This window comes from Peromyscus maniculatus, chromosome 1 (genome assembly GCF_049852395.1).
Source record: "Peromyscus maniculatus bairdii isolate BWxNUB_F1_BW_parent chromosome 1, HU_Pman_BW_mat_3.1, whole genome shotgun sequence".
NCBI classification, from domain to species: Eukaryota; Metazoa; Chordata; class Mammalia; order Rodentia; family Cricetidae; genus Peromyscus; species Peromyscus maniculatus.
The window spans coordinates 62,114,095-62,140,510 of NC_134852.1; the positions used below are offsets into that span (position 1 = coordinate 62,114,095).

The 26,416-nt window shown below is 42.8% G+C and overlaps 2 protein-coding genes across 4 annotated transcripts in view; both read right to left on the minus strand.

Moving 5' to 3' along the window:
• LOC102909767 (L-lactate dehydrogenase C chain) overlaps nt 1-24,828 on the minus strand; it is a 56,806-nt gene extending 31,978 nt beyond the window's left edge. The window contains exon 1 of the mRNA XM_076543681.1: nt 24,748-24,828. The gene's annotated coding sequence lies outside the window, so the exon portion shown is untranslated. The remainder of the gene's footprint in view (nt 1-24,747) is intronic.
• Nucleotides 140-24,865, minus strand: LOC121826605 (L-lactate dehydrogenase C chain-like). Of its 3 annotated transcripts, none has more exons than XM_076543669.1 (8): nt 24,748-24,865; nt 24,209-24,340; nt 18,890-19,007; nt 15,845-16,018; nt 13,466-13,639; nt 4,165-4,282; nt 1,326-1,449; nt 140-723 (listed from the first exon to the last, which is right to left on the minus strand). In XM_076543669.1, the coding sequence occupies exons 2-8, from the start codon at nt 24,332-24,334 to the stop codon at nt 559-561; spliced, it is 999 nt and encodes a 332-aa protein (XP_076399784.1). In that variant the 5' UTR covers nt 24,335-24,340; nt 24,748-24,865; the 3' UTR covers nt 140-558. The 3 variants fall into 3 exon arrangements, with proteins under 3 accessions (XP_076399784.1, XP_076399776.1, XP_076399781.1); XM_076543661.1 differs by lacking the exons at nt 140-723; nt 1,326-1,449 and adding exons at nt 2,150-2,399; nt 2,850-2,973; XM_076543666.1 differs by lacking the exons at nt 140-723; nt 1,326-1,449; nt 24,748-24,865 and adding exons at nt 2,150-2,399; nt 2,850-2,973; nt 24,642-24,746 and having other exon boundaries at nt 24,209-24,341.
• Nucleotides 24,866-26,416: the final 1,551 nt, after the last annotated feature.

The following is a 26,416-nucleotide window of genomic DNA, read 5'->3' on the forward strand; positions in this document are numbered from 1 at the left end:
TGTCTCCAAAAGTTAAAAAAAAAAAAAAAAAAAAAGAAAGAAAGAAATGAGAGGAGTAATCACTGTTCAAGCTTTATTTGGTGTTTTCATTGGCATGACACTTGGGTAGTTGGTTGCATCATCCATATGCACATCTTACTTTTTGCATACTATATCAATGTACACTACAGACACATAATACACAAAATAATATCCTTTAGAACAGTTATGCACAAATATGCATGATGGATTTACCCACTGGAGCCGCATTATGACTGACTGGGAACTCACTGGCCTAGGCATGTGGGCGAGGGTCCGCAGCAGACACAGCAGGCTCCCAAGATAACGGAAGCCTGCACACAGTTGGCAGTGTGTCTCAGAGACCGTGGGACGACAGTGGGACTGTCACATCAACCAGGTTACCACTACACAAGTACCACTTAGCATCAGGGCAGAGCTGTGGGAACTGCCACCTTAACACAACCACACTAAACACCACTCAGATGAGGAGACAGTGTGTGGTCTCCATAGAAACCCCGCTGCAGCCTGGACAGTGAAGCTCTAGGACATCTGAGGACTTTAGAACTGCAGCTCTTTCTGGATGCCCCAGAGTGTATCTGCGCTCTTCTTTAAGCGGGCCTCCTCTTCAGAAGTCAGAGTCACCTTCACAACATCTGAGATTCCATTTTGTCCCAGGATACAAGGGACACTGAGGAAGACTTCATCCTTGATTCCATAAAGACCCTGGACACAAAATGATTACATTTCAATTGTACACCTTCAGGTTTCCCAGGATTTAGATCTCACAGTTATGAAGCCTTTTTCACACAGCAAGTGAGCTGGTCCGTTCTATTGCAGAGATGCCCCGATATGATGTAGTAGTGGACAGTATAATAGAAAGTCACTAGGACAACTACAGCTAGGCTTGGCACATGCCTGTAGTCCCAGCACATGGGAGCTAGAGGCAGGAGAGTACAAGGTTATCATCAGCTACATAGCAAGTTCATGATCAGCCAGCTGACCCTTGCCTCAAAAAAGCAAAGCAAACCAAAAACAAAAACCCCAAACTCTCACCAATGTACATAATTCACTACACTTCCCCACACCTGTAAGACTGGTAACTGAGCAAGGCCTCCTACGTGGCTCAGCATAAATCATAGTCAGATATCTACAGTGCTAGTGGGACATTAACTCTACATGCCAACTATTTCTTTCCAAAAGAAAAGCATGAATGGGGGAATTTACATCAGTTCAGCCAGTTAACTGGGGGCTTCCATGAGTCTGCTCAAGACTTTGCAAAGCCCAGAAATAGGTCTCTAGGAAGTAACTCTCTGCAGATCCATTACCTTAATCATGGTAGAAATGGGATGCACCCGCCTAAGATTCTTCATCATGCTCTCAGCCAGGTCGGCCACGGAGAGGCCAATGGCCCAGGATGTATATCCTTTGAGTTTAATCACCTCATAGGCGCTGTGGGACAGATGGATGAGAAAGGGTGAAGAAGGGCGTGGAAAGGCAAGGAAAATAAAGGTTTTACCAGACACTTTTACAATAAATACCACCAAGACATGTTATGTAGGCAAGCAAGCCCTTTGCCAATAAGGGTAAATGTAAGGTAAAAAGACTGACTCCCAAGGATCTAAGAATCCTGTACACTGATAGAGGCTAGAGGGAATACTACATTGTCAAGACAAATGAACCATACCAACCAAACTGGAGAGTCCTGGAAATGAAATAGTAAAAAATACACACAGACATGGGAACTAATGAAGCAATGTGATGCAATGGAAGAGAGCACACTGTGACATTTCAGTGTTGTGAGAACTTCAGTTCTGTGTTGTTATGAGTGGTCTGTCACATGGGCTCTGTGGAAATTGAGAGCTCTTCACTCACTGGTTCCTCAGAAATGGAATTCCACCCTGTACGGACCTCATCGCTACACGGACACAGAATTCAGAACAGGCAGACATTTCAGCTGGGCATGGTGGTGCATGCCTTTAATCCCAGCACTTCAAGGCTACAAGATCTCTGAGGCCAGCCAGGTCTAGAGTTCCAGACCAGCCAGGCTCTATAGTGAAACCCTGTCTCAAAAGAAAGGGGAGGAAGAAATGATTTCAGCACTTATCTTTCTGACCTCAAGAGACTGCCGTTATGTCATAGGTCTCCAATATTTTGTTTAACTTTTTATTATATGAAAACACTTGATGTGTGAAATATGCAATCACACATCTGTAAAAGTGTGGAATGTTGAGACTTCATATTTCCAGGTCCTTCTGGACGTTCCACAGTGTTTCTGCACTCTTCCTGAGAAGGGCTTCGTCCTCGGAGTTCAGGTTCACTTTCACAATGTCCATGATGCCGTTTCGTCCCAAGATACAAGGAACACTGAGAAAGATTTCTTCCTTGATCCCATATAAGCCCTAAAATACAAGGTCACATCATTGTTTGATTCCCTTGCCACTGTGCAGGACAGCATCAATAAAAATGAGCAGTAGACTATAGCACCAAGCAGAGCTGTGCAGAGGCCACTCCTGGAAGATGAAACACGCAGGGAACTCTTCCCATCTTCCTGCCCTGCACCCCCACCCCTCCGGGGCTGAGGTACCTTTGTGGATGGTAATGGAAGAGCTTTGGCTGTAAACATGTCAGGGTCTCTAGACTCTGACAGTGCCTCCCAAATTCCCATACATGCCCAGAGTCTCATATGCTCTGCAACTTTCCTAGGAGCACAGGGTGGTTCCCTCACTCCTGTGTTCTCCCAATACTTCCTGCATCAAACTCTCCATCACCTGCCTCATTCTGAAGTTACTTTACACCCAACCTCACCAGTGACCAGGAATATGATAAATGCACATTTCTTCCAGGCATACCTTAACCAGTGTGGAAACGGGATGCACCTTCCTCAGATTCTTCAGCATTGATTCCGCCAGATTCATCACAGAGAGCCCAATAGCCCAAGAGGTGTAGCCCTTCAGTCGAAGGACCTCATAGCCACTGCAGTGATGTGAGCAAGGAAACCAAAATCATGAGAGGTCAACTCAGAGACAACATTGTTGCTCACCTATCCCTTATGAAGCATCTCTGTCTATACCATGCTATTAACATTTTCTCAGAGTTCTTCTAGAAGTGTTCATGACTTACAGTTTTTTAAAATAGACTTAAGCCAGGCATGGTGGAGCACAGGTGAATATCTTGAGTTCCAGGCCAGCTTGGTCTACATACTGAGTTCTAGGCCAACCATATACATATACATACATATATGTGTGTGTGTATACATATATATGTATACATAAGCACACACATACACACACACACACACACACACACACACATATATATATATATATATATATATATATATATATATATACACAATAAGACCCTGTCTCAAAAAATGTCATTATTACTTGAAACAATTAAAAGTCAGGCATGGTGGCAAATGCCTTTAATTCAAGTACTCAGGGGGCAGAGACAGGCAGATCTGTAAGAGTTCTAGGTCAGCCTAGTCTACATAGAAAGACTGTCTCAAAACAAAACAAACAACAAAAAAAGAATCAGTTGATCTGTATCATGAAATCAAAATACTAGGACATAAGCACCACAAGATGGAATTAACTTTTATTTTATTTTTTTATCCTTATTTTTCAAGGTAGGGCTTCTCTGTATAGCCTTGGTTATCCTGGAACTAGCTCTGTAGACTAGGCTGGCCTTGAACTCAGAGATCCACCTGTCTCCCGAGTGCAAGGATTAAGGCATGTGCCACCACCACCCAGCTCAAAATTTATTTATTTTTTGAGATTTTTTTTTTGCAGTATTCTGGCACCATGTATGCCTACATGCCATGAGAGGGCACCAGATCTTGGGGATGAAGAGATGGTTCAGAGGTTAAGAACACTGGCGGCTCTTCCAGAGGCCAGAGTTCAAATCCCAGCAACCACATGGTAGCTCACAACCATCTATAATGAAATCTGGTTCCCTCTTCTGGCTTGCAGGCATATATGCAAGCAGAACACTGTATCCATAATAAATAAATAAATTGTTTAAAAAAAGGGGGGCACCAGATCTCATCATAGATGGTTGTAAGCCATCATGTGGTTGCTGGGAATTGAAGTCATCTCTCCAGCCCTCAAATTTTATTCTTCATAATGATGATTAGGGCATTAAAAATCACAGAACTACTGTCACCTTTCCACCACTTGTTTGTGGACCTGTTTCCACTGTTCCTTGTCTGAGTCCGTTCCTAATGCTGGGTTCAGTGACTTCAGAGGTATGCCAGCAACATTCACACCACTCCATAAGGGCACTAAGAAAAACAAAACAAAAAACCAAGTCTCCATGTGAGCTCCTCTTGCCAAAGCTGAGTCAGTGGCTTGAGTTCAGTGCTGGTCTGTTTTGTTGGGGGTGGGGAGGGGATTCTATTCTGTTTGGGTCTGGTTCAAATTCCTGTCTTCCTGCCTTTGCCCTGAGTACTGGATGACAAGCATATGCTCCCACACTGGGCTGGTGTTGACAGACAGACTTTGCTCTTTGTTTTTAAGAAAGGGTGTCATATAACTATGGCTAGCCTCAAGCTCAATGTATAGCCAAAGGTGGCCTCCAACTCCTGATCCTCCTGCCTCCACCCACAAACTCCAAATTATTAGATTTTAGGCATATATCACCACCCCTGGCTTTGGTTGGTTGAGAGTGTTGAACTTGGTATGTACCCTAGGATGTCTGTGAACTCCTGATCCTTCTGTCCCAGCTTCCTAAGTGCTGCCATTGCAAAGTATTCACCAGCACACCTAGGAGTATTTTTTGTTTGGATTTTAATGTTAAGATGCAATCTCACATCATATTAAAAACAAGGCGTTAGGGTTTTTCTTGGTTTTTTTAAGATCTATTTTATTGTTTTTGTTTGTATGTTGTGATTTTTACTGAGGTGAACCTGTGCGTCTGTATGTGGGTTTGTGCAAATAAATGGCAGCAGAGCCCAGAAGTGAGGGTTGGATCCCCTGAGGCTAGAGTTACAGGTAGCAATGAGCATCTACTCTTTAACTGCTGAGCCATCTCTCCAGGCCCCAAAATAAGTTTTAAAGGAACAGAAAGAGAAATTACAGGAAATATCATTAGAAAATACATGGTTGAATTATTTATAGCTATATGGCACAGGAAACAATTTAAAGCAATATGCAATGTGCAGAATCTGCAAAGAAGAAGGATTGCTAAGAAACATGCTATCAGTTAGAGGAGAGGGAGCTGCATATTATACTACACTTCCCCACAGCAACAGAGCTGAGGAGTAATACACAGCCACATAGACTCATAGAAACTCTTTCCAAGGATATGAAATCAAAACACCTCTGTATAAACAAGAGAGCAGAGATGGAATCCCCAGGCAAGGTGGCTCTGTGGACTGCCTAGGATTGGTAGAGCTCAATGAGAGACCCTGACTTGAGAGCTGACCCTGCAATCTTCACACCCTGCTCCCCTTCCTATCTGCCTGACTCCCCAGCCATTTCCTGAGGCTTGGAAACCAACCCTCAGCTCTATTCTGGGCTAGAGAGAGAGAGCTCTCATTGGACAAAGGGCTGTCATTGGACCAAGAGTAACCTCAGCAGACAGGGAATCTGCCAGCTCTCATTAGACCAAGAGTGGGTTTCTGAAAAGTAGAATCTGCTACCTTACATTGGACCAAGAGAGGCCTCCTGAAACATAGAATCAGTCAGCTCTGAACGGACCAAGAGTCCTGAGAAGACCATAAAAGCATCTGTGACTCACAGAATTAACTAGCTTGGGTTGACCCAAGAGCAGCTCCCTGAGACACAGAATCTGCCTGCTCCAATTAGACCAAGAGCTAAGATTGGACCCAGAAGGGCCCCCTGAGACACAGACACAACAAGCACAGATTGGACCAACAGCAACTCACTCAGACACAGGCACCACTTATACCCATTAGAAGAGGAGATGAGCAGACATCAAGGCAACATAAAGAGCAATACAGCATCACCAGAACCTAGCCCTCCTCCAACAGCAAGACCTGAACATCACAAGACAGAATAAGCAGAAGTAAGCAATCTTAAGAATAGCATCATAATGATGCTAGAGTCCTTTCAAGAAAAAAAATGAAAAATAAAATTGAGGAAAAGATAAACAAAAAAGTGGAAGAAATCAATAAAGAAATTGAGAAAAAGAGAAAAAATTGGAAGAAATAGAGGAAAAGACAAATAAATGTTGGAAGAAAGCAATAAATCCTTTAAAGAAACCCATGAAAAAGCAGTTAAACAGGTGAGGGAAAGAGTTCAAGACCTGAAAAGGGAAATAGAAATAGTGAAGAAGACACAAACAGAGGGGATGCTGGAAATAGAATATCTGAGTAAACCAACAGGAAACACAGACGCAGGCATAACCAAGAGAATACAAGAGATGGAAGATAGGATCTCTGGTGTAAAGGATACAATAGAGGAAATGGATTCATCAGTCAAAGAAAATACCCAAGTCAAAAAAGTCATAATACAAAATGTCCAAGAACTCTGGGACACCATGAAAAGACTAAACCTAAGCACAAGAGGGATAGAGGAAGGAGAAGAATACTAACTCAAAGGCACAGAAAATATATTTAACAAGATCATAGAAGAAAACATTCCCAACTTAAAGAATGAAATACCTATGAAGACACAAAAAGCCTATAGAACACCAAACACACTAGACCCCAAAAAAAACTCCCCTCGCCACATAATAATTAAACAACTAAACATACAGAATAATGAAAGAATATTAAGAGCAGCAAAGGATAAAGTCCAAGTGACTTATAAAGGCAAACCCATCAGAATAACACCCGATTTCTCAATGGAGACTTTGAAAGCCAGAAGGACCTGGACAGATATAATGCAGACACTGAGAGTCCATGGATGCCAGCCTGGATTAATATACCCAGCAAAACTTTCAATCATCATAGACAGAATGAACAAGATATTCCAAGACAAAACCAGATTTAAACAATACCTATCCACAAATCCAGCCCTACAGAAAGCACTAGAAGGAAAATTCCAAACTAATGAAGTCAGATATACCCTCAAAAACACAGGCAATAGATAACTCCACAGCAGTAAACCCCAAAGAAGAGAAGTACACACACACTACCACCAAAAGGTAACAGGAACTAACAATCACTGGTTATAAATATTCCTTAATATCAATGGACTTAATTCACCTATAAAAAGTCACAGGCTAACAGAATGGATACGAAAGCAGGACCCATCTTTCTGCGGCATACAAGAAACACACCTCAAATCAAAGATAGACACTCCCTAAGAATAAAAGGCTGGGAAAAGTATTTCCAATCAAATGGTCTTAAGTGGCAAGCTGGTGTAGCCATCCTAATATCCAGCAAAATAAACTTCAAACTAAAATCCATCAAAAGAGATCAAGAAGTATATTACATACTCATCACAGGACCACCAAGATGAAGTTTCAATTCTGAACATTTATGCCCCAAACACAAGGGCACTCACATATGTAAAAGAAACATTACTAAAGCTTAAATCACATATAAAACCCCACATGTTAATAGTGGGAGACTTCAACACCCCAGTCTCAATACTAGACAGATGTGCAAAATCGAAACTTAACAGATAAATAAGGGACTTAACTGATGTTATGACTCAAATGGACTTAATTGATACTTACAGAACATTCTATCCTGACAAAAAAGAATATACCTTCTTCTCAGCACCCCATGGAACCTTCTCTAAAATCGATCACATACTCAGCCACAAAGCAAATCTCAACAGATACAAAAATTTGGAATAACCTCCTGTGTTCTATCAGACCACCAGGTTTAAAGTTAGATTTCAACAACAAAAATTACAGAAAGCCTACAATCTCATGGAAATTGAATAATGTTCAACTGAATCACCAATGGGTCAAGAAAGAAATAAAGAAAGAAATTACAGACTTCCTAGAGATCAATGAAAATGAATATACCACATACCAAAACTTATGGGGCCCTAGGAAAGCAGTGCTAAGAGGAAAATTCATAGAACTAAATGCCCACATAAAGACGTTAGAGAAGAGCTGGAGGTTAAGAGCACTGGCTACTCTTCCAGAGGTCCTGAGTTCAATTCCCAGCACCCACATGGTGGCTCACAAACATCTGTAATGAGATCTGGTGCCCTCTTCTGTATACATAATAAGTAAATAAATCTTAAAAAAAAAATTACCCTGAATCACAAGCCAAACAAAGATGCAACAAAGAAAGAGAATTACAGACCAATCTCCCTCATGAAAACTGATGCAAAAATACTCAACAAAATATTGGCAAACAGACTCCAAGAACACATCAGAACAATTATTCACCATGATCAAGTAGGTTTCATCCCAGGGATTCAAGGGTGGTTCAACATACAAAAGTCTGTCAATGTAATACAACATATAAACAAACAGAAAGAAAACCACATGATCATCTCACTAGATGCTGAAAAGGCATTTGACAAAATCCAACACCCCTTCGTGATAAAGGTCTTGGAGCAATCAGGAATACAGGGAACATACCTAAACATAATAAAGGCAATTTATACATAATAAAGGCAATTTATAGCAAGCCAACAGCCAACATCAAATTAAATGGAGAGAAATTCAAAGTGATTCCACTAAAATCAGGAACAAGACAAGGTTGTACACTCTCCTCATATTTATTCAATATAGTACTTCAAGTTCTAGCCAGAGCAATAAGACAACATAAGATCAAGGGGATACAAATTGGAAGTCAAACTTTAACTATTTGCAAATGGTATGATAGTATACATAAGTGACCCCAAAAATTCATACAGCTTATAAACACCTTCAGCAATGCAGCAGGATACAAGATTAACTCAAAAAAATCAGTAGCCCTCCTATATACAAATGACAAATTGGCTCAGAAAGAAATTAGAGAAACATCACCCTTTACAATAGCCAGAAATGATATAAAATTCCTTGGAGAAACTCTAACCAAACAAGCAAAGGACCTGTATGACATGAACTTTAAGTCCCTAAAGAAAGAAATTGAGGAAGGTGTCAGAAATTGGAAAGATCTCCGATGCTCATGGATAGATAGGATTAACATAGTAAAAATGGCATTCTTACCAAAAGCAATCTACAAATTCAATGCAATCCCCATCAAAATCTCAACACAATTCTTCAGAATCCTGGAAAGAACAATATTCAATTTCATATGGAAAAACAAAAAACCCAGGATAGCCAAAAGAATCCTGTACAATAAAACAACCTCTGGAGGCATCATGATCCCTGACCTCAAGCTCTACTATAGAGCTATAATAATAATAATAAAAAACCCAGCTTGATACTGGCATAAAAACTGACATGTGGACCAATGGAACCCAACTGAAGAACCTGACATTAATCCACACAGCTATGAACATATGATTTTTGACAAAGAAGCCAAAACTATACAATGGAAAAAAGAAAGCATCTTCAACAAATGGTGCTGGCATAACTGGACGTCAACATGTAAAAGATTACAAATAGATCCATATCTGTCACCATGCACAAAACTTAACGCCAAGTGGATCAAAGACCTCAACGTAAAACCAGTTACTCTGAACCTTATAGAAGAGAAGGTAGGAAGTAGTCTCGAACGCATTGACACAGGAGATCACTTCTTAAATATAACACCGGTAGCACAGACACTGAGAGAAATAATTAATAAATGGGAACTCTTGAAACTGAGAAGCTTTTGTAGGGCAAAGGACACAGTCAATAAGACAAAAAGACAGCCTACAGAATGGAAAAAGATCTTTACCAACCCCACATCTGACAGAGGGCTGATGTCCAGAACATATAAAGAACTCAAGAAATTAGACATCAAAATACCCAACAGTCCAATTAAAAAATGGGCTATAGAGCTAAACAGAGAATTCTCAACAGAAGAAGCTGAAATGGCTGAAAGACATTTAAGGAATTGCTCAAAATCCTTTGTCATCAGGGAAGTACAAATCAAAATGACTCTGAGATACCATCTTACATCAGAATGACTAAGATAAAAAACACTGAAGACAGCTTATGTTGGAGAGGATGTGGAGCAAGGGGAATACTCCTCCACTATTGGTGGGAATGCAAACTTGTACAGCCACTTGGAAATCAATATGGCGCTTTCTTAGAAATTTGGGAATCAACCTCCCTCAAGACCCAGCTATAGCACTCTTGGGCATATACCCAAGGAATGCTCAATCATACCACGAGGACACATGCTCAACTATGTTCATATCAGCATTGTTTATAATAGCCCGAACCTGGAAACACCTAGATGCCCGTCAACTGAAGAATGGATAAATAAAATGTGATACATATACATAACGGAGTACTACTCAGTAGAGAAAAAACAATGACATCATGAGGTTTGCAGTGAAATGGATGGACCTAGAAAAATCCTGCTGAGGTAACCCAGAATCAGAAAGACAAACATGGCATGTACTCACTCATAAGTGGATACTAGATGTAAAGCAAAGAATAACCAGACTGCAACTCACAACTCCAGGGAGGCTACCTACTAAAGAGGACCCTAAGAAAGACACAAAGATTGCCTAACAACAGAAAAATAGATGAGATTTACATGAGCAAATTGGGGGTGAGAGGGTGGGTAATGGAGGGCAAGGGTCGGTGGAAAGAGAGCTTAGGGGAGTGGCAGGTCCCAGCTGGATCAGGAACACAGTGGGAGAACAAGGAAAGAGATACCATGATAAATGAAGACCCCATGGGAATAGGAAGAAGCAGAGTGCTAGAGAGATCCCCAGAAATCTACAAAGATACCTCCACAATAGACTACTGGCAATGGTTGAGAGAGTGCCTGAGCTGACCTGCTCTGGTGATCACATGGCCCAACATGCTGGCTGTCATGAGAGAACTCTCATCCAGTCAGTGACTGATAGAAGCGAATGCAGAGATCCATGGCCGAGCCCCAGGTGGAGCTCCGGGAGTGCAATCGGCGAGATAGGAGGGATTGTATGAGCGAGCAATATTTAGACCATGATTAGAAAAAGCACAGGGACAAATAGCCAAATGAGTGGAAACACATGAACTGTGAACCAATGGCTGAGGAGCCCCCATGAAACTGGACCAGGCCCTCTGGATAAATGAGGCAGCTGATTAGCTTGAACTGTTTGGGAGGTCCCCAGGCAGTGGAGCCAGGAACTGTCCTTGGTGCATGGGCTAGGTTTTTGGAGCCTGAGGCCTATGCTGGGACATTTTGCTCAGCCTTGGTGGAGGGAGGAGGGAACTGGACCTGCCTCAGCTGAGTCTTACCGGGCTGGACTGACTCCCCAGAAGAGACCTTGCCTTGGAGGAGGTGGATTGGGGGTAGGGGTGGGGGTTGGAGGAGGGAGAATGGGAGAATACGTGGTTGATATGTGAAATTAAGTTAATATAAAATAAAAACATTAAAAAAGAGAGAGACCCTGACTCAATATAAAGTGGAAAAATAATGGGAAAAGACACCTGACATCAACATCAACACATGCATGCACACCAACACACACACTTACACACACACACACACACACACACACACACACACACACACACACACCACACACAAACACAAGAAAAAAAATACACATCAAATAGATGAATGGGATTGTATCAAGAAATAACAAAGTGGAGTGTAGTATAGAGCAGAAGAAAACATCCATAAGTTACAGAATGATGAGAGGTCAAGTTTCAGAGAACATGACGAACTCAGACATGTCAGTAACAAGAACAAATAGATGCACCTGTCTAAAGTGTTTAGGAATTTGAACGTGTACTTCTGTGAGGAGGAAAATGAAATGTGTTTGACAACACTCAACATGGAAGTTTAAAACAAAACCATGAGAGCTGGCCTATAATCCCAGCACATGGAAGATTGAGGCAGGAGGATCACCTCAGCCTCCAACATCAAAGTCATGCTTAACATGGTAAGAACAGCCTCTGTGTCACCAAAGCATGTGATGTTGGCGATCTTCAGTGGGGAGCAGTTACACAGCCTGAGCTAGAAAGAATCCTTTGCTCAAAAAACAAAAAACAAAGAAAGCTAAAGGCAGAACAACAAACTCATAGTGACACTCCTCTTTCCCTAAGCAGAGTGGCTGCTGTCAAAAAGACAAGAGGTAACAAAGGCCGCAAGGCTGTGGAGAAAGGGGACACTCGTGTCCTGGTGATGGCAATGTGAGTTGGCACATCCTTGTGTGGGAAACAACATGGAGATGCCTCAAAAACTAAAACTAGAATTAACCATATGAGCCAGCATCCCATTACTGGGCAGGTCACACAACTGAAGAAATTGAGGTCAGTATAATTGAGGACAACAGCTGCCCACCTCTGTTTACTACAGACTTCCATGCACCCTCCAAGACTTATAGTCAGTCAAAATTCCATCAAAAGACAGATGGAAATAATAGTGTGTGTGCGTGTGTGTGATGCAATACTGCTCAGCCTCAAAAGGATCCAATCTTGTCATTTGTGATAACCTGAGTAAAACAGGAAATTATGTGCAGCAATATAAGCCAGACACAGAAAGTCAACTGTGGAGTGATGTCATTTAAATATGAAATCTAAAAATGCAGACATGAGAAGGTGGGAGAAAGGGCGCCCAGGGACAGCCAGCGTGTTGAGCCATCTGATCACCAGAGCAGGTCAGCTCAGGCACTGAGCAGAAGAGAGGCGAGTGCTGGTGCTCGGTTGCAGGGTAAGCAGACTGTAGTGGGTGATTATGTGCTCTTGTGCTGGGCACGGAGTTTAGCTGACAGAATGCTTGGGAAATAGAGGCAGGAGGACCAGACTTCAGGTCATCCTTAGCTACTGAGCAAGGTTCAGGACAGCTTGACATCCAGGAGACCTGTCCTTTAAAAAGGGCAAGTATGGTCTCAGGCTGGAGAAAAGGCTCAGTGGTTAAGAACAGATTCTGCTCTTTCCAGCACCCACATCAGGCAGCTTACCACCCCCTGTGATCCCAGTTCCAGGGAGATACAGCACCTCTGGCCTCAGACATGCATACATACACATAATTTAAAATAATAAAAAACATTTAAAAGATTGTCTAGAATTCAAACTCGATAGATTTTTATTGTTCTCATCACAGAGAAGTGATAGACTGATGAGGTGACCACGAGGCTCATAGCACTGATTGATCACTAGATTACATATGTATGCATCAATCATCTACCTGTACTCTCCATAGATGCATAATTATGCATCAACAAATGTTTTCCACTGTTTCAGACAGGGTGTTGTTTTGTAGCCCAGCCTGGCCTAGAACTAGTAATCCTCCTGATTCTACCTCTGAAGTTCTGGGATTCCAGGTAGACACTACCATGACTCACTCAATTAAAATAGTCTGAAAAACATACAAATAGAAAAAAAAACATACACCAAAGAAAATAACAACAAAATGAAAATTATACAGAGAATGGGTTCTGAAGAGAAGCATTACTGAACACTGGAAGGGCACTTACAATGACTGGGTCACACTCACCACTAGAGTCACCGTGTTCTCCGAGAACCCAGCCATGGCAACTTGTAGGGTGGACACTCAACTTCTCTCCAATCAGGTAACGGAAACGGGCAGAGTCTAGGTTACAGCCACTTCCAATCACACGAGTTGGAGGGAGGCCACTTATTTTCCATACCACGTAAGTCAAAATATCCACTAGGAAGAACAATTTCAAACATGGTTTGAGAAAGATCCATAGCAATTTCTCTTTACAGTTGCTTTTATAAAAAGATAAATTGGAGTCAAACGCAGATTCATCAGAGTTCAAAGTACAGTAAATCTTAAAGTAGGCATAGTAGGGCTTTTTATATGAAATCATTCACTAGTAGAATCTTAAATCATCTTCTGAGATACTCTATGGGCTTTTCAGCAAATCTAATAATGGGTCAGTTTCCACCTCTTTAGTCCCTGGATTTCTTCTTTCCATTGGCTCATCCTCACCTGAGCTATCAACATGTTCCCTGGAATAATGTGTGGACACAGCCAGAGCAGTCTGCATGAATGTGAGCAATACAGAAAGCTCATGCCAACTTGGCTTTGATGTTGAAGCTCTATCTGGCTAGACTAATCTTCAAAAATAAGACACTGGGGAATAAGACACTGGAGTTAAACATTTGAAAGCCTGACAAGAGCAGGGTTGATAAGAACACAGGGAACACAGAGTGCTGGTGACATTGTCAGAGGCACAGTGCTGTGGGATGTCTTTCTGTATGCTGTGAATATGTGTTGCAATGATTGGTTAATAAAGAAGCTACTCTGGTCTATGGCGAGTCAGGTTATAGCCAGGCAGGAAATCCAATAGAGAGACAGGAAGAAGAAAGGCAGAAGAGATGCCAGCCTGCCACCCAAGGAGCAACATACCAAAAGATCAGTAATTCCACGGCCACGTGGCAATACATAGATTAATAGAAATGTGTTAATTTAAGAGGAAAGAGCTAGCTAGCAAGAAGCCTGCCATAGGCCATAGAGTTTGTAATTAATATTAAGCCTCTGAGTGATTATTTCATAAGTGGCTGTGGGACTGTGGGTGAGAGAGATTTGTCCTGACCATGGGCTGGGTGGGACACAGGAAATCTTTCAACTACAGCACATGACTTTGAAAGCAGGTTCTAACAGAGCCAAACACTTCAGAGTATGTTATACTCTTGGGCCTCCCTGGCCCCTTCACTTACTCCAAAGAAAGAAAGAAGTATGACCACACAAATGCTTGCACATGAATGTTTGCATTATTTTTATAAACCTATGAACAGGCCAGGCAGTGGTGCTGTGTGTCTTTTTTCCCAGCACTCTAGAGGCAGAGGCAGGTGGATCTCTGTGAGTTTGAGGCCAGTCTGGTCTACAGAGTGAGTTCCAGGACAGGCTCCAAAGCTACACAGAGAAACCCTGTCTCAAAAAACAAAAAACACACAAACAAAAAACAGGAGCTGCAGAGATGCCTTAGTGTTTAAGAGCACTTGCTGCTCTTGTAGAGGACCCAGGTTTGGTTCCAAGCACCCACATGATGGCTCACAACTGTCTGGAACTTAAGTTCAATTCTCAGTAACCACATGGCGACTCACAACCATCTATGATAGGATCTGATTTTTAAAAATATATGTACATAAAATGGGTAGGTAAGGATCAGGGATGTAGAGACCTATAGGCCAAAGAATGTAATGGACAGGAATCTAGCCAAAATGGCAAGCTCCAGGTTCAGTGAGAGATGCTGGAGAGCAGTGAAGGAAGACACCAACCTCTTGCCTCCACATGGGCTGCAGGTGCACACATCTGCTCATTACACCACACACACCTGGAAACATCAACAGAACATTCCAGCAATGCAAAGACACAAATCCTGACACATCCCAGACACAGATGAATCCAAAATAACTGTGCTGTAAAATGGCTAGTGTAAAAATGTTTGCAATCTCTGCTGGGTTTTGCTTTGTTTTGTTTTGTTTCTGAAGTCCCAAAAAATGAGTCAAGCAGGAGGATGAAGGATGAAGCACAAATGAGCCCATGGCCCTGCAGCAGTGATAGAGATGCTCCAGATCTTACTGTGATGGCATCATGATGTCATCTATCAAAAGTTATGGCGCCAGCGGCGGTGGCCAAACCTTTAACCCAGCATTTGGGAGGCAGAACCAGGTGGATCTCTGTGAGTTTGAAGCCAGCCTGGTCTACAGAGTGAGATCCAGGACAGGCATCAAAACTACACACAGAATCCCTGTCTCGAAAAAAAAAAAAACAAAATAAAAAAAACCTTACCGCATGACAAGACTTGGAGTGAACGAAGCTAATTACCGACAAATGCAACCTTAGTGAGTTTAGAATGGAATTATATGGGCCAATTATCATTCAGGAAGGTGATGGGGTCCTCACCTGGGTTTGAGACGATCAGTATTTTACAGTTAGGACTGTTTTGGACTATGCCAGGAATGATGGATTTCATGATAACAACATTACGCTGGACCAGGTCAAGGCGAGTTTCTCCCACTACCTGCCTTGCACCAGCTGTGATGATAACCAAATTGGAGTTGGCAGTTACACTGTAATCTAAGAAGGAAACAGAGGGCAGTATTTGGATCAGGACTGACAACTACTGTGCCTTACTCTGTAAACGTCCATCCCACACTGTTGAGACTAACCTCCACATCCTGGTTTGGGAAACAGACAGACTCCCCACACTGGAGCTTCTTGCATAAGCCAAACAAGACTTGTTGCCACTTGCCAGCTTTCATAAAGCCCCCTCCTCATCTGCTATTCCCTTTAACTCTCGTCCCAGGAAGGCCTGGGGCAAGGAAGTCAGCAGCGCTCTGGCTTCTGGCTTTGCTTTCTTCTGTTGCTGGGATTTGAACCAATGGCCATGCCACCACTGAACTACATCTCCAGTGCCCTGACTTTCTAGCAATACCCAAATGAATTAGACATTTGCAACTTGCCAGGAGGTGGTGGCACACGCCTTTCATCCCAGAACTTGGGAGGCAGAAGCAGGTGGATCTCTGAGTTCAAGGCCAGCCTGGTCTACAAAGTGAGTTCCAGACAGTCAGAGCTCTTACACAGAGAAACCATGTCTCCAATAACAAATAAACAAAAGTTTAGGACTCTGAGAATTCCTTTGTCTGTTGTAGGATTCTAAAGGCAATAACAGATTTACCTCTAATTATCATAAGGAACCATATTCAGTATTACAAATATGTCTGATCTTAACCCACACAGGTAAATAAACTACTGATATTTACTAAGTGTAATTATCTGTCTGGAAATTATTTCACTTACTATATCCAACCCTAATAAAACAACTTTGCTCATCATTATTAAACATTATTAGACACTTTTCCAATTAGCAGTTCCTCTAAGCATGTAAACGTTTAAGACATATCATTCATATCCTCATTTATTTGTGTGTGTATGTGCGTGTGCCATGGCATGGAATTCATGTGGAGGTCACAGAGCCACCTGGAGGAGTCAGGACTCTCATTCTTCAGCATGGGTCTCTGAAATTGAACTCAGGTCATCGGGCTCGGTAGTAAGGACCTTTACCACACTTCTAAAACAAACAGAACCACTTCAACGAAAACAGGGTCTCAGGGCTGGAGAGATGGCTCAGCAGTTAAAAGCACTTACTGATCTTCTAAAGGACCCAAGTTCAGTTCCCAGCACCCACATATGGCAGCTTCCAACTTCCTCTAACTTCAGATCCAGATGATCCAATGCCTTTGGCCTCCACAGGTACCTGCACTCATATGCACATAACTACATGTAGATATATATACAGACACAACATCTTAAAAATAGGTAGGGCATGGTGGTGCACACCTTTAGTCCCAGCACTTGGAAGGCAGGGGCAGGCAGATTTCTGTGAGTTTGAAGCCAGCCTGGTCTACCTAATGAGTTCCAGAACTGACAGGACTATGTAGAGAGTCCCTAAAAAAAGCAAATAATAGTAATGATAGATAGATAGATAGATAGATAGATAGATAGATAGATAGATAGATAGATAGATAGATAGATAGATAGATAGATAGGGGGGGAAATAGATAGACAGACAGATCAGCAAATTAATAAGGATAGTTACATGCTTTGGGTCAATATGAAATGCTTATGGTGCCTCTCTAGGACACTTTTAAATTAAATAACTACCTTCAGTGCCAGTCATTTTAAGATTTATTCATTTACTATTTTATGTGTTTGAGTGTTCTATCTGCACTACGTAAGTGTATGTTGGTGCACCACATGTGTGCAGTGCCTCAGAGTCTGGAAGAGGATATCAGATCTTAGTCCTGAGGGAACAGATGGTTGTCAGTCACCATGTGAATGCTGGGAATCAAAGCTAGGTCCTCTAAAAGAGCAGTAAGTGATCTAAACCCCTGAGCCATCTTTCCAGCCCCCAAGGAGTTTTGTATTATTCTGCCTTCCAAATTTCCCCTTTCATAATTTAATGGTCTTTAAACAAAAATGATAATCAGGTTTGCCAAGTGTGGTGTTGCATGCCTTTAATCCCAGCACTCAGGAGGCAGAGGCAAATGATCTCTGTGAGTCTGAGGTCAGCCTGGTCTACATAGTAAGTCCAAGACAGCCAGAGTTCTATAGAGAGACTCTGTCTCAAAACAGAAACAGCCAGGTGGTCGTGGTGCAAACTTTTAATCCCAGCACTTGGGAGGCAGAGGCAGATGGATCTCTGTGAGTTCAAGGCCAGCTTGCTCTACAGATCGAGTTCCAGGACAGGCTCCAATACTACACTGAGAAACACCCTATATAGAAAAAATAGCAGCAACAATAACAAAAAAACCCACAATCATCTAATTAATGAATTCATTCATTCATTAAGCCTTTACTCTGGGCTTGGTGGCATACACCTTTAATTTAGTACTCAGTCAGCAGAAGCTGGCAGATTTGTGTGAGTTCCAAGCTAGCCACAACCATATGGTAAGATTCTATCTCAAAATAAATAAACCAAGCAGAAATGAGCCTTTAAATTGTTATGTCATAATGTCAGTGATATATATGCATGTATACATATATGTATGTTGGTATTTTTTGAGACAGGGTTTTTATATGTAGCCTTGGCTGTCCTGGAACTTGCTCTGTAGACCAGGCTGTCTTCAAACCCAGAGATCTGCCTACCTTTGCCTCATGAATAGAAGATATACACCACCACTGCCTAGCTCAGTGATATTTTTAATTATATACTTACTGAAGTCAATTTGGTCAACTTGATTCCCTTTTCTAGTTTTTGAGATAGGTTTTCATATAGCCCAAGCTGGCCTCAAACTCAGTATGTAGCTCAGGCTGTCCTAAACTCCTGATCCTCCTCCCACCTCCACCTCCCAAATGTTGGGATTACAAGGTATCCCAACCACTACACGTGACAAATTGAGTACTTCTTACATAGCTCTGAAAGTAAAATTATAAAACTAAAAACACCTTTTCCATAGGTGATTTTTGGAGTGTTGAAGAAAAGACTGCCATGTAGAAGATCCAGTGCCTCTCCCTTCAGTTTGTCTGCATCAGCATCAATAAGGGCAAGTTCGTCAGCCAAATCCTGAAACACATAAAAGTTATCAATGTCATGGTCCAAACTTTTAGAAGACCAAGAAGGGTTCCAGGGCAGACAGAGGAATAGAATATAGAAGAAGTATCAATTGCTTTACCTTTACAAAACTGTAAGAACTTTATAGAATTGTGTCTTTAGATCTTTTTTTAGAGATTATATTTCACTTTTTGAGATTATATTTCATTATTTTCACTTATTAGTATGTGTGTATCTGCATGGTGTATATGTATAACATGTGTGTAGTGCTCCAAGACCAGAAGAGGGCGCCAGATCCTCTGGAACTGGAGTTACAGGTAGCTGTGAGCTACTTGATATAGGTGCTGTAAGAGTAGCAAGCACTCTAAACTACTGAACCATCTCTCCATCCACCTAGAACTGAGTCTTTCAATAACACCTTAAACACAATGAAAAGTGAAGGAATTCTGTCCAAGGGGTTTTCACTGTGTTTAACATCAAGCTAGGTATCAAGCTGCTAATGTTGCTTTTACTCTGCATCCTTATGGCCAAACAGAGAGAAGCCACCTACGATGTCTTTCATTATCACTCACCTCACTTTTATACTGGCCCCAGTATCAACCCTCCTCTTTGGTAATGAAAATCCTCATTGTACTGGGAACTCACCAGCTGTGCTCACTGGTGTACAATTACTATATTCATATAAAAAAGATATCTATCAAAACCCCTGATAATTAATCCATTGTGAACACACACAGGTAGTCTAGCATGACAAACACAGTGTCAGTGAGCTTTGACCACGTTTCTCTTAAATTATAAACATATTACATAACATTAGTATAACATATCAAATTATGACATAACACTCTGAGAACAAACTGTATTGTCCCTTGCCTCTTTTGAGACAGGTTCTCATGCAGGACAGATTGGCCTCAAATTGTCCATGCAGCTGAGGATGGCCTTAACTCCTGATCCTCCTCAGTCTACCTCCTAAAATGCTGGGATTACAGGAGTGTGGCATCATCCTGGCCTGAACAGCTGTATTTACTATCACATAGAAAGACAGTGCCTAAGAAGGTACTCAATATAGGAAAATCTATTCTGAGACTGTGCCTTATGTGCCTGGCCTCTAGGCTGCAGCAGTATCTCAAGCTGGATGGTTATTCCTCCAATTCCAGTCATGCAGAGTAGCTGTGCTTATATGATCCAAGTGGATCCCACTCTTGATTCCCCTTCCTCAGCATCCCAAGTGCCAACTGCTGCTATCTTGAAGCAGGCCCCTTGCAGCTCTACCAAAAAATGATACAGAGCTCTCCTTCAGTGCCTGAGTGATGGGCTCCAGAACCTGCCTCAGTCACCAATGAGACTGGCCATGGCTCTTGGTAGATCGTTTGCACATAACCTACACACATCATGCATATTTTTAAATAATCTCTAGAATACAACTAAAAGCTAATACAACAGAAATGCTATGCAAATAGTTGGCATACTGCATTGTTTTTTTACTTTTATAACTCTATCTTATGTGCAATGGAGCTTGGTCTGCATTTAAGTCAGTGCACCCTTGCCTGGTGCCCGCTGAGGACAGAGGAAGGCACTGAATCTCCTGCACAGAGTGTGGGTGCTGGGAATTGGAGCTGGGTTCTTTGAAAGAACAGCCAATGCTCTTACTGTTGAGCCACCCGTCTCCCCAGGCTCTAATGCACTGCACTGTTTAGAGAAGGATGATACAAATGGTCTGTGTGTGGTCAGGCCACACAGGTTTTAAATCTTCATCCCATAGTTGGTTAAATACTTGGGTGTCTCTGTGTCCATGTGGAGGGCTGAGTGGATCCCAACATTGACTAAATTATGTTGTGTATCAGGAATGGAAAGAAGAGAAACTTCACACAGTGAAAGGAAACTAGACCATACCTACAAATTCACTTTTAGGTCTGTGTCTATCTGGGTGTGGTTGGTAAATCGGAAATCACTTGAAGATTTTCAACAGAGAGTTTAATAAAGGAGTAGCTGATAGGGTGGAAAGACATAAAGGGGACATTGAGGTAACCCAAAACTTGTAGATGGGTCTCAAGCAACCACTCCTAGGCTAGAACACAAGAGGCAAAGGAAGGGGCTCCTCTTCCAAAGCTGTGAAGGGAGAAGCTGGAGGCTAGAAATGAACTCTGAAATGGGCCAGTATCTACAAGTGAAAGAACAGTGGCCAGAACATCAGGTGGCGGTGGTTGAGGGGGTGACCAAGGCTCTCCTCTAGCCTTTCAGTTCTCTCTAGCATTACCTATTGACGGAACCTAACAAGATGCAAACTAGAAATGCTTAATTTTGAAATACAGCAAATTTTTAGTAGTTGCTGTTATGTGCATGTGTGGGTTTTATTTGTTTTGTCACAGGGTTTCATGTTTCCCAGGATGGCCTCAAGCTTGCAATGTAGCTGAGGATGACCTTGAACTTCTTCTGGTCCTCATAGCTACACCTTCTGGGTGCTGGGATTATTGGTGTGAGCCACCAAGCCAGGTGTATTTGGTCTTATTGATCAAACCCAGGGCATTGTGCTTGCTAGGCATCTCAAGTCCTGATAGTTTGGGTATTGCTGTGTTGAAATAGGGTCTTGCTCTATAGTAGAGGCTGGCCTCGAACTGGTAATCCTCCTGCTTCAGGCATTTATCATTAGGCCTGAAAAAAATTTTTTTTTTCTTTCTTTCTGTTTTCTTTGTGTGTGAGGGTTCAAGACAGGGTTTCTGTGTAGAGGGCTATCCTGTAGACCAGGCTGGCCTTGAACTCACAAAGATCTGCCTGCCTCTGCCTTCTAAGTGCTGGAATCAAAAGTGTGCACAACCATCATCCAGCTTGCTCTTTTAAAGTATATATATATATATATATTGTATTTTCAGTACTTTAAAAAAATTAGTTTCATACATATGTATTCAGGTAATGGGAGATGAAAATGCCCCAAATGCAGGTGCTTCTATTATGGCTGAACACCACAGATTATTTTTCCAGGGAGCACCAGAATGGCCACAGTGGGGGGAAATAGCAGTCAGTCTGGGGAATGTTGCTGTGACCACTTTGTCCTATGTGGACCCGGGAGCAGCCTGTGCTTCTCCCACTCCTACACTCATCCCTTCTGTGTGTTAAAGAACACCTCTCGATACACAGGTGTCATGATTCTTTTCCTTACTGGAGCATGAATGGAGGAGCTTTTCAGACAGGGTCTTGTGCAGTTCTAGCTGGCCTCAGACTTGCAAACCTCCTGTCTCTGTTTCTCAAGTGCCAGGTGGAATAGGTCTCTTGTTTGTTTGAATGACTTTTGTCTGCATGTATGTCCATGCAACAAATGCACACAGTGCACACAGAGGCCAGAAAAGGGCAGCTGATCCACTGGAACTGGAATTTCAAGTGGTTCTGAGCTACTGATGTGGTGCTCAGAACCAAGCACAGGTCTTCTGCAAGAGCAACAAGTGCTTTCAATCATTGAGCCATGTATCCAGGCCCTAGAATGTCAATCAATTAGCCATGTCTCCAAGTCCTGGAATGTCAATCAATTAGCCATGTCTCCAGGCCCTAATGCCAATCATTGAGCCATGTCTCCAGGCTCTGGGATGTCAATCAATTAGCCATGTCTCCAGGCTCTGGGATGTCAATCATTGAGCCATGTCTCCAGGCTCTGGGATGTCAATGAATTAGCCATGTCTCCAAGTCCTAGAATGTCAATCAATTAGCCATATCTCCAGGTCCTAATGTTAATAATTGAGCCATGTCTCCAGGCCCTGGAATGTCCATCATCCAGCCATGTCTCCAGGCTCTGGAGTGTCAATCATTGAGTTGTCTCTCCAGCCTTTTTTCAGTTGGTTGTGACACCACTCAGTCGTTACATTTCTGTTGTCTAACTGTTCCCTTCTAGGTTCCTAATGAAATCTCAATTAACCATGACGGGAAGTCCTGATCTGTTCCTCTTTTAGATGTTTTGCAGTTCCCCAGTGGTATATTTTCTTAATTTATTACTTTTGTCTTTGTATATGAATGTATGGTATATGTGTATACAGTCGTTCATGTGCTGTGGCATGTGTGTGGATGTTAGGGGCACTACCACCTTGTTTGAAACAGGACCTCTGGTTTTTGGGTTTTATTTTTTAAGTTTTTATTTATTTGTTATGTATACAGTGTTCTGCCTGAATGTCAGAAGTAGGCATCAAATCTCATTACAGATGGTTGTGAGCCACCATGTGGTTGCTGGGAATTGAGCTCAGGACCTTTGGTAGAACAGTTAGTGTTCTTAACCTCAGAGCCATCTCTCTAACCCCCGGGCCTCTGGTTTTATTGTTTGTTTATTCCTTTGTTGCATACACCAGGCTAACTAGCATATGAACTTCCAGAAAGCCTCCTGCCTCCACTTCCCACATGTCTGTAGGAGTGCTGGGACCACAGACACACATGACCATGTCCAGCTTTATGTAGGTATTGGGGCTGCAAACTCAGGTTCTCACACTTGTGTGGCAAGTGCTGTACACACTGAGCCACCTCCTCAGCCCTGGCAGTCTACTTTCTAATTGTCTATTCACAGCAAAAAGAGATAACTACCTCCTCAAGCCAAGTGGGATGTGCCTGTGGTGGTGGTGGTGTGTAGTACCACCTGGTTGATTAAGATCCAGAAGAGGACCTGGCAGTTGTGTCTACTCAGATACTTCCCACCTCCTCCTCATCAACTCCACCTTTGAGGCATCCAGCACTTCCAATTCCTCAGCCTTTGGGTTCTGGAATTGAACTGACTTTGCTTCTTATATCCCTCTGCAAGTTTCCAACGATGTTCAAAGCCACTGTGAAGCACTTAGGACCACAGCATCTGTGCTCAGAAGGCCAGGGCCCAGGCAAGCTGCTTGGCTGGGACCACAGTGTGAGTCACACCAATCTCTCCCTCTCTTCTTATCCTCTTTCTCTCTCCTATTTTCCTCTCTCCTTTCTCCTCACTCTTCTCACTCTCCCCAAGAATTTCATATAGTCCAGCCTGGCCTCAAACTTCATCTATAGCTATGGATGATCCTGACCTCCTGACCTTCTTTGCTTCAGCCTACCAAGAAAACCTACTAGAATTATAGACCTGTGCCAAAAACCACACCTAGCAAATGCTTAAATCTGTCAACACCACAGATTTTCCATATTTCTATTAAGGGATCGGCCCTGCAACCCAGACCAAAGAGCTTACTTGATTTCCTGCACAAAAAGCTTTAACTACTTACCTTCAGTAAGATACTAATAGCACAGGCCATGCCAACATTTCCAACGCCGACCACAGTGATCTTACACCGGGAGGTTTTATCTTCTTCAATTAGGTTCTGAATGAGCTGCTCCTTGACAGTGGACATGCTGAGCCTAAGGAGTAGAAGAAAATTTCAGTTGTCACAAACCCCTACAGCCAAGACATTGAACAACCATTTTTTTGGTGAGGAGTGAAGTGAAGCAGCGTTTCACATTGTATCTAGGGCTGGCCAAGGAGTCACTATGTAGTCTAGGTTGGCCAGAACTCAGGGCAATCCTCCTGAGTTGGCCACTTCCAGGCCTGTGCCACAATACCTGGCCTAGGAGCTACCTCTTGAGTTTGCAGGTCGCAGCAGCTAGGGGAGGAGGGAAGCCAGAGAGTTCCCTGACTAGAGTGTGGAAGCAAAGTGCAACCTTGTGCAGCAGAGGTCTGTGGAGACAGGCTCCACCCTTCCTGCTGGCTCCTCCTTCCCAGCAGGCTCCTCCCTTCCCCCTGTCGCCCCAGTCACATAAACGCTTTCCTTCCCAGGTGGATGAAGGCTCTCAGGAAGCAATAATAAACCCTACAGCTGACACCACGGCACAGGTGTGACAACAGGACCACGGTTGGGCTCAGGAACCAATGCTGTAACAAAGGAGGAACGCGCCATACTCTACGTCACATTCAAGCTCCGCCCTCTTCAAGTCTCCAGTGTCTGAGGGGCTCCAGAGGTTTCCAAGGCCCCTAGTGGAAGGTCTGCCTAACCCAGGGACAACAGGGAAGATGGCAGCTGGCTTGGGAAGCGCCTCCTTGAAGGCTCTGGCATGAACTATGCCACCTTTCTTTGGCGAGGAAATGCAGAACTTTGAGTTTGAAGTGCATATCCCAGGCCTTTGCCCTTACATGTGTTTGTAAGCATTTAAATAACTACATGTGTTTGTAAGCATTTAAATAACTTCTGGTCTGGGGAGAAAGCCCAGTCCGTCAAGCTCGTGCTATGTAAGCCTGAGGACTTGAGTTGGATCCCCAGAACACACCTATAAAGCTGCGTGGTTCTACACGCAGTGATCCCAGTGCTGGGGAGGCAGAGACAGAGGCTCCCGCAGCTCCCTAGGCAGCCTGGTAAGCTCTAATTAACGAGTGTCCTTGTCTCAAAGAACAGGGTGGATGACACCTGAGAGGGGAGCAAAACCTGATGTTATCCTCTGGCCTCCATGTGCACTAGCATGTACAACACACACACACACACACACACACACACACACACACACCTCCATTTCCAGGGGAATTAGATGCTTCTGGCCTCAAGGGACTTGCACTCACATACCCAATTGCCCCCAGCACTTGCACACACACACGCATGCACGCATGCCCACTTACACACACACACACACACACACCACTCTGTGTTCGTCAAGGTTCTCTAAAGCAATGGTTCTCAACCTGTGGGTCTCTCCCCTTTTTGGTCATATATCAGATATCCTGAATAACAGATATTTCAATTACAATTCATAACAACAGCAAAATTACATAAAAGTTATGAAGTAGCAACAAAATAATTTTTGCTTTTTTGTTTTGTTTTGTTTTTTTAGACAAGGTTTCTCTGCGTAGCCTTGGCTGTTTTGGAACTTGCTCCATAGACCAGATTGATCTCAAACTCACTGAGATCCACCTCCCTCTGCCTCCTGAGTGCTGGGATTAAAGGAGTGCACCACCACTGCACTCCTGCCTGCAATGAAATAATTTTATGATTGGGAGTCACCACAACATAAGGAACTGTATTAAAGAGTTGTAGCATTAGCAAGGTTGAGAACCACTGCTTTAAAGGAATAGAACTCCCAGAATATGTACACACACACACACACACACACACACACACACACACACACACACACATACACACATATATATTAAAAGAGGATTGTTAAACTGGCTTGCAGGCCGTGGTCTGGGTAGTCCAACAATGGCTGTTTCACACTGGAGAGGCTGAGAATCCAATAGTTTCTCAGTCCACAAGTTTGGATGGCTTAGCAGTTCCAAACTACTACTGAAGGCCTGGAGGACTCCTGACCAGCTGCTCATCCAGTCTACATTGGCATCCTGAAGAAGTTGATTTTAATATGGATGACAGAATGCCACAGCAACAGAATAGATGAAGTTGCCAGTGAGACTGAGGGCAAGCAGGTAAAAAGCAGTTTCCTTCTTCCAG